The sequence below is a fragment of the Giraffa tippelskirchi genome, chromosome 8 (genome assembly GCF_054371585.1).
Source record: "Giraffa tippelskirchi isolate mGirTip1 chromosome 8, T2T-mGirTip1v1.2.pri, whole genome shotgun sequence".
NCBI classification, from domain to species: Eukaryota; Metazoa; Chordata; class Mammalia; order Artiodactyla; family Giraffidae; genus Giraffa; species Giraffa tippelskirchi.
This window is the reverse complement of record NC_137282.1, coordinates 3,693,742-3,710,063: the sequence shown is the minus strand read 5'-3', so window position 1 is coordinate 3,710,063 and position 16,322 is coordinate 3,693,742. Positions and strand designations below refer to the sequence as shown.

Genomic DNA, 16,322 nt, shown 5'->3' with positions numbered 1-16,322 from the left:
TTCCCATTTAGGTCACCACAGAGCATTGAGTAGAGTCCCCTGTGCTATACGGTCGGTTCTCATTGGTTATCTGTCTTATACACAGTATCTATAGTGTACATATATCCATCCCAGTAAGGAGAGACTCGGCTTCCTGAAGCCAGGTTTCCTGAGCAAATGGGTGAACCTCCCTCAAAGCGCTATTTATGCTAAGAGATGGTCCACTGTCGTTCCCTAGGATTTTCCATTTGTCATCAGGCCAAACTTGGCCCATCAGAGGAAGATTCCAGGCACAGCACTACCCTTTAACTAGTTGTGTGACTGGGCAAATGTTTTTCTTCTCTGCGCTACCATTGCGTCACCTGCAGAAAGTAGCCTAGGTCATAGGGGAGAAGAGAAGAGCCCCCCATTTACTGTCTGTAACTTTCAACAGTATCTTTAGTTCTCAGGGCCAAAGTTTCCTCAACTATGAAATGAAGCCAATGACAGCATCTCATTCACAGCATTGTTCTAATGAGCAAATGAAACATTATATGCACCATGCCCAGCGTGCAAGAGACCTTTTATAAGGGTCACCTCTCAATATCGTAAACCCCAAATGAGTTATCCCGTTGCCAGTTCTAAACTATTAGGTGGCCTTTTAACCTGTGAGATGGGCAGCTAGGACAAATGTCAGTACTTCCTTACCTTGATTGGTTGTTTTTGTCTTCCAAGTTTTTTGGCCACTTGGTACTAACATAAACATTTGCCGTTTGAAAAACTCATTGGCAGCCGGTGTGAGAATTAGAAGCAGTCCCTGCATAGCTGTCTTGTGTTTGGTAAGTTTACTGGAAAGTAAAAGTTTTAATTAGAGAAACTGCTCCTAATTTTGAGGTATCACGTGGAAATGTCAGAATTTGAAACAGTGTTTGAGATTGAGCAATACATCCTTGTTGTATACCAAAATATGAATGTTTTCCATTAGAAGATCATGGGATGAAAAATCAGAAGACCCACCCCAGCACTTCCCTCGTCTGGGTGACTTGGACCAGGGTCGTGAGCTCTCTGAGCTTTAGTTTTATTTCAAACCTATAATTCTGTACTTCAGTCCACAGAATTCGGTTCTCCAGCCTGCGATGGTCACTTAAGTCCTGTGGTGGTGGTTTCCCATAACAGGCAGAGGTGTGGTGGGGTCGGCTAGACCTGTTTGGGTTTGGTTGCTGACTCCATCACTTATTCACCGTGACCTAAAGCTTGTTGCTAAACCTCTCTGTGCTCCAGTTCCCTCATCTGAAAACTGAGGGTACTATTTCTGCCTCATAGAATTATTGTGAAGACTAAATTTTACATTTAATCGCAGAATGGGTGCTTGGCATCTAGTAAGCCTACATTCAGTGTTACCTGTTGCTTTTATTATCTTGTTGGATATCTTGTCTCTAGAGAGGAAGTCCTACAAAAGATGAAATTATAATCAGAAATCTTTGTGTTTGGATTTTTCCACCTCATGAACCAAATTGACCAACTAACCATTTAGGAAATAGAGACATTGAAGGCCTGTCCCTTTACTTTCCCTGACCTTTTGTTGTTGTTCAGTCGCTCAGTCGCGTCCAGCTCTTTGCCACCCTCTGTCCTCCACCATCTCCCAGAGTTTGCTCAAATTTATGTCCATTGAGTTGGTTATGCTATCTAACCATCTTATCTCTGCTGCACCCTTCTCCTCCCACCTGCAGTCTTTCCCAGCATCAGGGTCTTTTCCAATGAGTCATCTCTTCACATCAGGTGGCCAAAGTATTGGAGCTTCAGCTTCAGCATCAGTCCTTCCAATGAATATTCAAGGTTGATTTCCTTTAGGACTGACTGGTTGGATCTCCTTTCAGTTCAAGGAACTCTCAAGAGTCTTCTCCAACACCACAGTTCAAAAGCATCAATTCTTCGGCACTCAGTCATATACATATATATATATATACTGGCTTTCCTGGTAGCTGAGTGGTAGAGAATCCACCTGCCAGTGCAACAGATGCAGGAGACACAGATTCAATCCCTGGGTCAGGAAGATCCCCTGGAGAATGTACTGGCAACCCACTCCAGTATTCTTGCCTGGAAAATTCCATGGAGGGAGGAGCCTAGCTGGCTACAGTCCATGGGGTTTCAAAGAGCTGGACACAGCTGAGCACATACACAGCAGTGCATATGTATGTGTGTATATATATTCCTTGACCTGCAATTCATCAAATACTAGTTTCCCCTCTGATTCCCAGATAGGAAAATCATCCCTCTCTGTAGTAAATATTAAATCCTACTGAAGTTTAAGCTGGGTGACTACACATTTAACCAATCCTATCTACTCTCCATGGAGACGGTGCCCTAGAACAGAGTGTCTTGAACCTCAACGTGCATGTGACTCCCATGAGGATCTGGTTAAAATGCAGATTCTGCTTCATCAGTTCTGAGGCCAGCATCCCACGTTTCTAACAAGCTCTGGGTGAGGCTGAGACTGTGAATCCTCAGACCACATGAGAGTAACAAGGTCTTAGACGTTCACAAGCCATCTGTGGATGCAGGAGGCAGGGGACAGCCTGGCCCTTGCTGGGGGCAAGCAGGTTGGAGACAGGCAGACCTACAGGGACTCGTGGCACCCTCCCCAGCCCCAGCTTTACCAGCTCTGTTTTGGTTTTTGTTTGGCTCCCCCGGGTCTTAGCTGCAGCACACCGTGTCTTTACTCGTGGTAGGCACGCTCTTAGTTGTAGTCTGTGGATCTAGTCCCCCTACCAGGGCTTTAACCCGGGCCCCCTGCACAGGGAGTGTAGAGTCTTAGCCACTAGACCACCAGGGGAGCCCCTCACCAGCTCTGTTTTGAGTAATTGAAAAGTTTAAGGGAAAAGCCAAAAGGTATGAAACAGACAGTAGAAATCACACCGCCTCTTGATTTCCCTGAACTCTTGGGACACTGTAGAGCAGGCTAAGCCAGATTATCGCCCAGAAGATAGGCAGGTCGAAAACAATTTAATTCTCCCTCGATGTCTGCTGTTGGACCAGCGCCGTGAGCGGCTGGTGCTAAGCCAGATTCTCCAGAGGAAGCATTGCAGACCACGTAAGGCAATGTGGTTTTGATGTGGTTAGTGGGATCCCGAGGGCCTGGAAACACCCCCAAGGGCCCACCTTCTCCCCTTCCCGAGGAGGCCTGCCCGCCATCATAAGCGAGGGTAAGGAAGATGTGGGTGACTTCCCAGCCCGCTATTCCTGAACAAAAGGGGAAACCCAGCTTCTCCAGACTGAAACATCTCCTCCGCAAATGAAGGGAATATCCACACTGATCTTGATCCTCCTTACTTATGTGCACAAAACAATATCCGGAAAATGATTGTGAGATTCTGTGAAAACCCAGAGGAAGGGACCTCTGTTGGCCTATGTGTTACTGTGTTTCACCCATACCAACGTATATTTTCGTCCAGTTTGTTCGTCTCTGAGTGTAATTCGTTCATAGAATGTATGTGTTTTGCTGCCGTGTAATGACTCCTTTGAAGCGTGATGTATAAAGATGTTCGGATTTACCCGAGTCATATTTTGTCTTTTTACTTGGTAAATCTCAAAATTTGTTCTTTACCCACAAATTATGCCCCCGTCCTAGTTTCCAAAGTTAGAAAAGATCCACATGCATTCCCTACTTTTGAAAGATGTATTTCAAGTTTGGGAACAAAAAATGAGGCCAAAGTTACAGATGACCTAATGTTTTTTTCAAAACTGTGGGTTCAGACTGGCAGCAAGAATAAACGTTATGATCGGAACTTTCACACAGGAGAAACTTAATCCTGACAACAAACATCTGTTCCCTTTTCTGTGCATCCGTGGCTCTTTAATGGGAATGTTTCTGCCACAGCTGTAGCCTCTTTAATATCCTAAATGGAATGTCTGTGGCCTTTAAAATAATTACCTCAATGTTGGAGTCATCTGACCTGAGGATTCTCTGATTAAATCCAGTATGAACTATGGAAAGCCAATGACCCTGCCCAGGGGAAGATTCCATTGTGTTCTCTGGAAAGCCCTTTGCCAGTCTTTGGGGCCTGTGGCGGGTGCTGCAGCGGTCAGCTTGTTCCCAGCTTGTTCTCGTTCTCAATGTAGCTCGTGACCCTGCTCACTGCCTGGTTTCCATGCAGCGACTCTCCAAGTGCGGTTTCCACCAGGCCCTTCAAACACGCGTTATTTTGTTGTTTGGTCTTTAACTTTGTTTCAGGCTAAACTTTAAACGACATGAATGTGCATTTTGTTTAAAGGTTCTAAATACACACTTGCAAAAAATGTTGATGGCTTTAACTTACCAAGAGATGAGCATTGGAGTTCCGTTTCAGAATAATTATCTATTTCCACAGCTACGCTGATTGTTTTCCATGGAGATAGTGACTTCCTAATGGAATAGGTAGGAAAACTGGAGAAGTGAGACCAGCCAGATAAGGAAAAGGTTTGTTTCTCTCTTAGCAGTTTCCAGATCTCTCTCACTTAATGGACTGAGAACTGCTGCCAGAGAAATGAGAGAAAAACCTCTGAGATAGCAAACGTAAAGTCACCTGCACGTGCAAGCAGAGAGGCTGGGCTCAACCAGAGGGAAAATTAATAGGCAGGTGCTTAGGAAAAGAAGGCCAAGACCACATGGCAATGGAAGGCAGCCTATCTGAACAAGGAGGCTGATTTTGCAAGACTTTGCCCACAAGCGACATTTCTGAGGACGCGTTTCAAATAACTAGATGATGGGTGAGCAGGGCCCTTCAGCGATCTTGTTTATAAAGTTTCCAGGAGTGCAGCAACAGACAAGAAAGCCCTAATGGGAAGGTTTGAGCACAATTTCCCCCATCTCAATATTTCATTCATTCATTCATTCTGTATGTATATCAATTCAATGCTAATAAAAGGTTTTCTCTCTAAATTTTCAAATAAAATGTTACTATTTGTTTCTCGCACTGTGAGAGGCAGATACTAGGGCCCTCACGTGCCCAGTTTCTTTGGAGACCTCTGCTGCAGATCTTGAAATAACCATAGATAAGTGTTGTTGTTCAGTCGCTCAGTCATGTCCGACTCTTTGTGACCCCATGGACTGCAGCATGCCAGGCCTCCCTGTCCTACACCATCTCCCAGAGTTTGCTCAAACTCATGTCCATCGAGTCAGTGATGCCATCCAACCATCTCATCCTCTGTCATCCCCTTCTTCTACCACCTTAAATCTTTCCCAGCATCAGGACCTTTTCTAATGAGTCAGTTCTTTGCACCAGGAGGCCAAAGTGTTGGAGCTTCAGCTTCAGCATCAGTCCTTCCAATGAATATTCAGGGTTGATTTCCTTTAGGATTGATCTCCTTGCAGTCCAAGGGACTCTCAAGAGTCTTCTCCAACACCTCAGTTCAAAGGCATCAATTCTTTGGCACTCAGCCTTTTTTATTGTCCAGTTCTCAAAACCATAGCTTTGACTATACACATAGCACAGACACATTGCACTTGGAAAGAGAAGGAAATAAAGGAAGAAAAGTTCAGGGGAAACAGTGTGGGGACCACAGGAAAGGACCCTGAGCTGCACCACGGGAACCAGAACAAGCACAAAGGGGAGAAAGGTGTGCTTACTGGTCCCAGTTCCCACTGGGCTGTGGAGGGGGGACAGTGGGGAGAGCTGCCTCGCAGTGCAGTGGGCCAGGCCCCATGCTGCATGCTGGGCATCAGCTGACCAAGCCGTGGTCCCAGAGGTTAAGGAACTCACACATGTAAATGCTGACCTAATAATTACAGCACATTGTGAAAGTGAAAGTGTTTAGTCATCCAGTCCTGTCTGACCCTGGGTGACCCCACGGACTGTAGCCCACCAGGCTCCTCTGTCCATGGGATTCTCCAGGCAAGAATACTGGAGTGGGTTGTCATGCCCTTCTCCAGGGGATCTTCCCAACCCAGGGATCGAACCGGGTCTCCTGCATTGCAGGCAGGTTGTTTACCATCTGAGCCACCAGGGAGGCCGAAGAGGACATTGTAGCCCATTCTAAATAGAAACATAGGAGTCAGTTGACTGCCCCCCACCCTTATTTCCACATTGGTTTAAATGACAGAAACCATACCTATTTCTTGATTATTATTATATGATGTAAATGAGATAATGTGTGGAAAGCACTTAGGATGCTACTTGGCATACAGTAGCTGCTCAGTTAATAGTAATTGGTATTTGTGGTGCCCAGTCTAGTAGCCTGGCATATAGTAAGTGCTCAGTATATTTTTACAGTATTAGCTCTGGTTGCTCACAGCTCAGAAATCAACACTTGAGAGGCAAGTGTTGGTAGAATCTAAAAACATTGCTTTTAATCAGAAAGACAGAAATCTGGGGAGAAGGTGGACTCATGTCCCAAAACCAACTCCAAAGATCCTTTTTGGCCGTGAAAGTGTTTTTGAAGAGAAACGGGGAAGTAATCTCAGTCACTGAGATGACGAGTCAGGCTGGTGGCCATCCCCAGCTGTGTGCAGGCTGGTAGAGCCACCTAGACAGACCCCCCACCCCCGGCACCAGGAGACAAGCCCACACCCCCCATCCCAGCTGCTACTAGGCTTGGGGGACCTGTGCCATGCCAAGGGGCCCAAGAGGATGGCCCAGAGTTGCAACCCTCGTGGAGCTCTGCCACAATATCATCTGGGCAGCAAACTGGGCTACACACCTGTGGCTTGGGCAGGAAAAAGAGGGAGATCACCCAGCCTGGGCCTGGGAGGAACAGAGTCACCTGGATGCCCTTTCTGTCTTCTCTGAGCACAGAGCTCCCCTCAGCCTGCACCCCACATCTCTCCCTAGCGGGGCCACCCTTGCTACTGATGCTGAACAGGCTAGCCAACTTGTCTCACATAGAACACACTGTTGCTCTGTAGGTAGAAATTCCTGGATGGATGAGAGTCTATGTTCTGTTCAGTAGGTAGAAATTCCTGGATGGATGAGAGTCTATGTTCTGTTCAGTAGGTAGAAATTCCTGGATGGATGAGAGTCTATGTTCTGTTCAGCTTCAGGGGTAATTTGATCTATCTAGATTACATTCAATTATTTCCAAGTAATACTGATTGAGGCCCTGTCATATTAAGACTGTGCTTAGAGCTGTGGGATGTGAGAGATGGATAAGTTGATCAGAGGCTAGTAAAGAAGGAAAACCTGGGGATACCACTGACACACAAGGAGGCCATGCTAAGTCCTTGCCTCATGGAAGAGACAGAGCAAGACAGATATTCCAGGGGCAAATCCAACCTTCCCAAAGTCACACAGCTGATAAGTGGAAGAGCTAGAATTTGAACTTTTTTTTTTAATGTTTATTTTTATTTATTTATTTATTTTGGCTGTGCTGGGTCTTCACTGCTACATGGGCTTTCTCTAGTTGCAGTGAGCAGGAGCTACTCTTTAGTTGTGGGGTGCGGGCTTCTCACTGCAGTGGCTTCTCTCGTTGCTGACCACGGGCTCTAGGGCACTCAGGCTTCAGCAGTTGCGGTTCCTGGGCTCTAGGGCACAGGTTCAGTAGCTGAGGCACAGCTACTGAGGCTTTGTTGCTCCATGGCATGTGGGATATTTCCCAGACCAGGGATCAAATCAGTGTCGCCTGCATTGGCAGGCAAATTCTTAACTGCTGAGCCCACCAGGGAAGCCCCAGAATTTGAACCTTGACTAGCTGAGCCCATAGTCTTATCCACTAACCTATCCCTGCCTCTAAGAAGCAGAACAGTTTTCATTTTCACCAGCAGTTTGGGGAAGATAATACTATTGGTGATAGAAAATCTGCATTGAATTGGTTTTAATAGAAATGAATCCACCTTGTGACTAACCACTGGCTTCTGGATAAGAAAATAGGCCGAGTCTGTGCTTAGGAAGCAGTTTTCTCTTTGCAGTTATCAGATTATTGGGGAACAAGGGATATTAATTGTTGTAATTGAATTGTGCTAGGCAATGTAAATGTAACCTAAAAAAAAGAAAATTATACATGTATGTAAATGATTATATCATGAGGTAAACAGTAGCATTCAGGGCAAGGGAGGTACATTTAGGAACTATGGAAGTTTGAGGGTGATGGATTGGTTCAAGAAAGCTTAAACAATGAGCTAGGTCTTGAAAGTTGAATGGGGTCAAAGTTGTGTCTTCAGCATTGTGTTGTTTGGCCAACCAAACAAGCTAAGCAAGCCGGGTATGATGACAGGCCAGCCTTCATGGGAATGCCTATTTCATCAAAATGTCTTTCCCATCTGCCTTGCACAGCCATCAGAAATCCAACTTTAGGCATTCAGTTCCGGGCTATGGACATATACTCCTCAACCATCCTCTTTAAATCACAACTTCGGCTGAGAGGGGTGACTCATACCAGATTCCAAGCCATTAACGTAGTGGTGTGAAGTCCTTTGGGCTTCCCAGGTGGTGCTAGCGGTAAAGAACCCACCTACCAATGCAGGAGACCTAAGAGACGTGGGTTCAATCCCTGGGTCAGGAAGATCCCCTGGAGGAGGACATGGCAACCCACTCCAGTATTCTTGCCTGGAGAATCTCATGGACAGGGAAGCCTGGTGGGCTACAGTCCATGGGGTCACAAAGAGCCGGACACGGATGAAGCAACTATGCATGCCTGTGAAGTCATTTGTCAAGCATTTTTTCTGGAGATGTTTTTGAAAATCTTGTTTAGAGAAGACTTTGGAGGATGGGGCAAGGGAAAGAGATCACTGAATGCCTGAATGAAGAGCTAACACTTACGGAGTGTTTACAGTGTGCCTTGCACTGGTCCAAGACCTTTTTATGTTCAAACTTATTTAATCATCAGAGCAGTAGAATGTTCCATCTTACAGATGAGGAAACCGAAGTGCAGAGAAGAGAAGTGACTTTCCCAAGGTCACAAAGAGATCTATGAGTAGGCGATCTGCCCACAGTGGGGACTGAGCACCCAGAGGATTCAGGAGAATGGAGAGAGATGATGAAAAGGCGTCAGAAGTACATCATCAAAAGCAACCTCACCTACACACACGTTCTGTTGAGGACTAGGTGGTGATGGTAGGTGTGTTGATCGAAGTCATGGTGTTGAGGGTAAAGGTAAGGTATCTACGTCCTCTGAACACTGTAAAAGTAATATGAAAAGTGAAAATGAAAGTGTTACTTGCTAGTCGTGTCCAACTCTTTGTGACCCCATAGACTTTAGCCTGCCAGGCTTCTCTGTCCATGGGATTCTCCAGGCAATAATACTAGAGTAGGTTGCCATTTCCTACTCCAGAGGATCTTTCTGACGCAAGGATTGAAACTGGATCTCCTGCACTGCAGGCAGATTCTTTACTGTGTGAGCCACTGGATGCTCAAAAGTAACATATTGTTTTATTAATAGTATTGTTCCCTTTGGAGAGAAGGCGATACATATGGTCAGGTACAAGATGTACATTAGGTGGTTACGCGTTGTGTTCACCTGAAGAGCACCAATTACTAAACTCATCCACATACATTATTTCATTTGAGTCTTAGAAAAATCCCATGAGCAATATTATGTTGCCCTTTTGCAAATGGCAACCCTGACACTTAGAGTCAGGAAGTGATCCTCCCAAGAGTAAGACCCTCAGGCCCCCTCGGAAGACCTGGGACTCCAATGTCCCAACCTCATCCCGTCTCCCTCCGCCAAGGTGGACCCCGGTCCAGCCCATTTGGTTTCTCATTTCAGTTATCTTCCCGGAGAAATGCAACCCGATAGGTTCTTCAAAGGGGGAAATCTAACCTTCCTGTAAAAGGGAGAGGGAGGTGGATCCTGGTGGTTTTCTTGGGACAACAGGAGGTGGTTGTATAGGGATTGGGAAAGGGCACCATGGCCATAGGAAAGAGTCTCTGCAAAGACTCTGTGTTGGGAATGAGCCTCCCAGGTTTGAAGCCCACGTGTCCAGAGGACAGAGAGCTGGAGGCGGAGGCACAGGAGTGAGGCTCAGCGGGACAGGCTGATAAATGGCGCAGAGCCTGCGAGCTGCAGCAAGACCTGAGCACTTCATTCCAGTATTGATGGGATGTCACCGGAAGATTCTCAGCAGCAGAGAAATCTGCTCTGATGTACATTTTTCAAAGGTCACTCTGGCTGCTGCGTGGACCATGGATTGTAGGTGGTAGAGAGTGAAAGCTGGGAGACGAATTGTGAACATCAACAAGTGACTGGGAAAACTGAACAAGGCAATAAAAACAATGTATAAAGAACTTTCTAAGTAGTCATCAAATGATGGCTGTTAATAGGTCAATGGCGCCTCATCAAACTAAGGCAACCAATGAGACCGTATCAGTTAACAGTACAAAAGATATGAAGTGCTTCTCTGGATTTTAGTCTCCCTGTCAATCAGGCGTTAGAACACTGTGTGCTTCTGGGATGTTCATGAAGGTGAAACAAAGTGGCTAGTTCTATACCTGGTCTGCAGTCAATGCTCAGCCAAACATGAGTGTCCTATTCCACGTGACTCCACAAACACAAGTCAGCGGATGTGTACGTAGTCTGAGAATTCCGCAAGGTGAAAACTTACGGGCTGGAATAAAAAATGTAAACAGTGGCCTCATGCTCTACAATGATGATTCTACACACTCGCTGGGTTTGCAGAGCGCATTATATTTACATCCCCTGAATACAGAATATGGTTGGGGGTCCCAGTGCCTTGTGTTGATGGCCTTTTAATGCGAACTCAACACTTGTAATTGCTGCCATGAAACCCCAGCCTGCTCAGCAGCCCCTTACCTTACCTTAGCACTTTTCTGTGATACCAGCTTGCTTTTGTGTCCTAAAATACTTGCATATTTTCATATAATTCTTTTTTTGGATGGACACATTTACTTTCTATTATCTTTAATGAAATTTCCAGAGATAGGATGTAGGTAGTTCTGTGCATGGGATTTATGTTTGTTTCTTTTTGGAAAAGAACCCTTTAAGGTCAGTTCTGGGTCATTTGAGCCCTTAGAATTATGGTCATCTAACACAAATGCAATCATTCAAATCTAAATGCCCTGAGACACTGTGCGTCTACTTATTTTAGTAGCAGTTCACATGCCCCCTCTAGTTTTTTTTTTTCTTTGATACTACTTATTTATCAATTTGCCTCATAACTGCCCAATTAAATTAATTATCTTGATGTCTAGAATATGAAATATTCAAAGTCAGATGTTAACTGAGATCCATTTAGGAGCTCATACTTCAGGAACTATAAGACACTATCATTGCCAGAGTCTCCCTTTTAAAAATGTATTTCCACTACGGTGCACATCTGTGTCCCAGGTAATCCTCAGAAGGACAGGTTTTTGAGTGAATGTGTATTTACATCCATTCCAGCAATCTACAAGACAACAGCCAGTTAACATCTGACTTTTAATGCTTCGAGCAGTAGATCCCAAAACAATTGATGAGTATTTTAATTATAATACAAATTTAGTCCAAGGCGTGTAAAACAGTAGAGTCTGAGAAGGAAACTGAACCTTTATCTGAAATCTGCCAATAATTTGTTTTCTTACCTTAGATTTTCTTAACCCTGTGGATCTCAAACTCTGCTGGGTATCAGAACCTTCTGGAGAACTTGGTAAATATACAAATTCCCAGGCTCCATCCTATCTCCGTAAGCCTGGTCTCATTGGTTTGAGTTTAGGGGGAACCAAAGGATATGAGTTAGGCATAAAAAGAGCAGGAATCCTCATTGCTAAGCAAACATGGAAGTAACACTGTTCACAGCACCCACAGTCAGCTGAAGTGAAGGAGCCTAGATTTGTGTCTCATCCCTCCTTGGGAATGGAATAGGAATTATATTCACCCTCTTCATCTTGGAAACTAAAATCCCACACGCTGCCTGGCACAGCCAAAAAATTTGGGGCTTCCCAGGTGGCACAGTGGTAAAGAACCCGCCTACCACTGCAGGAGACATGAGAGACCTGGGTTTGATCCCTGGGTCAGGAAGATCTCCTGGAGGAGAGAATGGCAACCCACTCCAGTATCCCTGCCTGGAGAATCCCATGGACAGAGGAGCCTGGTGGACTACAGTCCATGGGGTCGCAAAGAGTCAGACACGACTGAGTGGCTAACACTTTCTGTTCATCTTGGGAAGGTAACCAAGAACCCTCCTTAAATAAATCCTTCTTGTGCTTTTCCATGACCCAGCCAGGACTTCTCATCCCAGCAGTGCCCCAGCCAATAAACCTGCCAACTGAGCAGCTGAATATCACTATCATTAGTGTAACTGCAGACCATGATTACGAGCTTGGACATGGCTCCAATGAATGGAACTCTTTTCCCAAACCACCTTGGCTTCTTTTCTTAGGAAAATGGAAGGCAATCTTATTCCTTGTCTCAACCTCCAAATAACGTCTCTTGCTTGGAAGAAATCCCCACTCTTGCTGGCCCAGGGGACATGCTAAGCAAGCTTTAATGGGCTGTGCTATAAAGAAGAATGTCCCCTTGGTGAGATCTCTTCCAGCGTCTCTCACCCACGCGTGCTGACTAGCTCCCTTCACTGAGGAGCACTCTCTACCCAGTCAGGCTGTATTTCTTAATTTCTGTGCAGGCAAGGGAATTATTATCACATTTTAAAAATTTCTGCAGAAAAATCAAATGTTGGAGGCTCTACAAAAACACTGTGATAACTTTAACATTACTTATAAAGGAACATTGCACAATGTAATTTACTGAGGATTTAGAGTCCGTGACAATTGAGTAGACATCCTAGAAACACACATGGGTGAGAACGAGTCTCACTTCAGTAGAAACAAATGAAACTCCTTTTGCAGAGTTAATCCTTGCATTCAGTGACTTTATATTCAGGTCACGAAAATGTCCAACCCTCATGGATACTAGGTCCTTGAAAGAATTCTGCATAGCTATGATTCATCTGAAATGCCACACAGTCTCCCAAGATCCTAATCTCTTGTTTTCTTTTCATGGGAAGTGAGAATAAGTGCCCATAACTGCACCAGCAGCTGGCACGGTGGAGTCCTAACCTTTAGGATTCACCATGCGCTGAATAATGCCACCTGAACTGAGGAGAAAGACCCGGGTCTGTTTCACACCCCTCACACGATGCCAAGCACAGATCTGAGCACAGAGTGAATTCTCAGGGCTCTTCTCTGAATAAGATCAAAGGTTACATCCCAAGCATTGTATGCTTTTTTTTAAGGGGATCATTTCTTCCTGGCCAAGTGAGGGTATTTCAAGTGGCAGTACTTCCAATTACTGTGACAGGAAATCGAGGGTTGGTTATTACTGCCTTGCTGTGATTGTTCACAGCCTTCTCCTCTACTAAAAGTGAAGCGGACAGGAGTCAGGACTTCCACGAGGTAACCTCAAGACCAGGAATGGTAAACGCAACTTCCAAAGGGGGCTGGGAGCGGATGACACCTTTAGAGAAACCACTCTGACCAACATCTCTGAAGACATCTAGCAGCTTTACAGAGGGGGCTGGTGAAAACTGAAACCATGTTTAACTCTTGCATTTAATAATTTAAAATTTATCTTAAATGTCTGAAAACCAGCTTTCAATTCCCAGTACTATGCATAGATCAGGGTGGACGGCTCTCTCTGATATGGATATTTACAGTCCTTTGGTCATTTCAGCATAAAAGAAAATTCACTTATCAATTAATCTTTCCATCACTGTCTCTAATCCCTTGAAAGCAGAACTCTATTTGTGTTTTTTCCTATTTTGGCAGACAGAATTTCTGGAAGTGTGGCTGACCAGATGAATTATGCTTTTTAATGTGAATACATCTACAAATCATATATATTAGCTTACTCTCTTTACTCTCTTCCTTATATCCGTGTTCAGTAAAGATATTCAAGGAGGTAAAATTTGCCCCCAGGGAAAGTTGGTGTGGGAACGTTTTCATTATATTATTCAGTTAATTCCCACTCTCTAGAGGGCAGACCTTCAAGTCCCTAGAAAGTGAGCAGAGAAAAGAACATCACGCGCAGGAAGCATTAACTGCCTGTATCTCAGCGCAAGAGGCGTGGGGCTTTTCGTTCTCTCATCAGAGCTCTTAATTTGCCCCCCAACTAAAGCACAGTCTGCTGGCCTCCTCTGTCATCTCGCCTGTTCCAGACGACATGGAAACCGCTGACACAATTTCTCTTGGAAGAACCAGCCCCTTATGCCAGCCTGTCGGGAGCGGAAGGTGCCGAGGAGCCCGAGTTGTCACTCTTACGTAGCCACGTGGCTCGTCCCTCTCAGGGAACAGGGTGCCCCTCAGGTCAGCCTGCGATAACACCCAAGTCAAACAAGGCCGCATCCTGGACGTGTTATGTCCCGAGGATCTGAAAAGTGTCCCCGGCCAGCCCTGACCCTCGGGACCTCACATGGTCATCTAAGCAGTATCATAAATTGGTGCCCACTTGCTCCTGAGCCATAGCCATCAGGAGCGGGGCTGGCGAGAGGGCGGCCTGCCCGTGGAAGAGCCGATGTCTTTCTAGGAGCTAAAAATCGGGAGAAATGCGTTGATTGCTCCGCGGGCAGTCCAGCGCCGGGGGCTCCGTGCCCGAGGCCGGCTCCCCGTGCCTCTTATCACCGCCGTCGGGTGGAAGGGTCCGGGAACGCGGCCAGCCCCCGCGAGCCCGGGAAGCGCTTGCCTTCCAGACCTCTTCCTCCCGGCCCCGTCTTGACAGTGCCAACAGCCCCGTCATATCGTGTTTTTCAACCCTCCAGAAAATGGCCTTCCAGCCTGGGACAAGCCGAAGCCTTGTCCAGACGGCGAGCCGGAGTGGAAGCTCGTGGGAATGTCTGAAGCCTGCCTGCATCGGAAGAACCACCCGGAGCGGCGCGGGCCCCTGAAACATGAGCAGTCGCCCCTCATCCAGGCCACCTGGACAAGCTCCATATTCCATCTGGACCACGACGACGTGAGCGAACAGAGCGCGCCCAGCGCCCAGACCTTCCAGACAGAGGAGAAGAAATGCAAAGGTAACCAGATGTTTGTGAGACCCGGGTGGCCCCGAGGAAAAGGAGTCTCTGTTGTGACTGTGGGCTCCGCCTCCCCTGAGCCCAGGCGGGGTGTCCATGTGGTTCCCCGGCAGCTCTCTTCCAAAGGGCCTTTACCCCCAGACCTTCTGTGAAGCATAAGAGAAGTGGGTTTCCGAGGAGAGCAGTTAATTTCAGCTTCCTGTTGGGGCCACTTGGGGGAGAAGACATTTTTCTTTCTCTAATGAGCAGGAGGGTTGTTAGTTTTGGCTTCAGTTCTGTTTTTGAAGCTGAGTAGAAACAGACACTGCTAGTATGACATAACTACTTGCTTTGAAGTCTGCCTGCCTGCGCACGTGTGTGTGTGTGTGTCCATGACTTTTCCCAGTTATGCCAGTAGCTAATAGGATCTCCAAATCTACCTTTAACCTAAATAGACAATTCATGTTCAAAAGAGAGGTCTGAAGTTGTTTTCTTTGACTCATTAAGTCCTGTGTCATCAACCTGAAAGGCAAGATTATGGTGTTAGGGGGTTGTCACCTCATAAAAAAATGTTAAACTGGCCTAAGTTTCTGATTGCATTAGATTTAACTGGTCTTTACCTCAGGTCGCCTCCGCCCTGACAGATGTCTTTGTGTTGATCGCTTTATGGTCTTAGGGCTTCCCAAAATCTTTGCTTCTTAAATCAGTTTGTGTCTTTAAATGTCCAAGTTCATGTGACCCTCCACCCTTTTTCAATTTAGCATTTTTTAAAAATAAAGTCTTTTTCCATTTTCTTTAAGGACTTTGATTCATGATCATGTTTTTATATGAAAGTATGTTGATTTACAATATTGTGTTAGCGTGATAAAATTTCAAATGGTGTGTTTGAAAATCTGCCAATCACATATCAAGATATATTAATGAAAGTTTGTAAAGAGCCCTATATATGAGCCATATAGGACCTTTGCAAACTGTTCTAAATTGAACATAAACACGTGATTCTGTCATCCTTCTCAAAAAACTGCTGGTCCTTTGACTTTTCTGAAAACTTGAAAAGCTCCTTGGAAGCACCAGTTGACCTGGGAAGCTGGGTGTGCAGATTGTCTCAAATGAAAACGGGATTATCTAAACAAATAATAAAATAGTGGTATGAGCTCTCATTTGAACGCAGTCAAAACCACTCATGTTCTCTTGGGGAGGATCTGTGTTTGAACTGTCTCTCATCTTTATTACTTAGGCGATCGAGAAATTGAAAGGGATATTTAGAAAAAGAGCAAAGTAAGTTTTTCCAAAGGAGTCGGGATATAGAACAGGTGTGTCTGCGTGTGTGTGTATGTGCACATGTGTTTGAAATACAATCAAGAGTTAATCTTAAGATCTGTAACCACATCGCATCTTCAAATTTTAGGAGCTGGCATCAAAAACACATCAGTCCTTGGTTTACAGTGAAATACCTAGGTTTACAGGGAACTGC

The 16,322-nt window shown here is 45.5% G+C and overlaps 1 protein-coding gene across 19 annotated transcripts in view; it reads left to right on the top strand.

Annotated features, from left to right (window-relative positions):
- The window catches only part of THRB (thyroid hormone receptor beta), a 419,564-nt gene that overhangs the window by 325,746 nt on the left and 77,496 nt on the right, over positions 1–16,322 (top strand). For 10 of the 19 annotated variants that reach the window (XM_081521009.1, XM_081521015.1, XM_081521012.1 and 7 more), the window contains one exon: positions 14,615–14,869. The exons of the other annotated variants lie outside the window; for them this stretch is intronic. In XM_081521009.1, the coding sequence (XP_081377135.1) occupies positions 14,615–14,869 (255 nt within the window). The remainder of the gene's footprint in view (positions 1–14,614; positions 14,870–16,322) is intronic. 19 annotated transcript variants of the gene reach the window in all.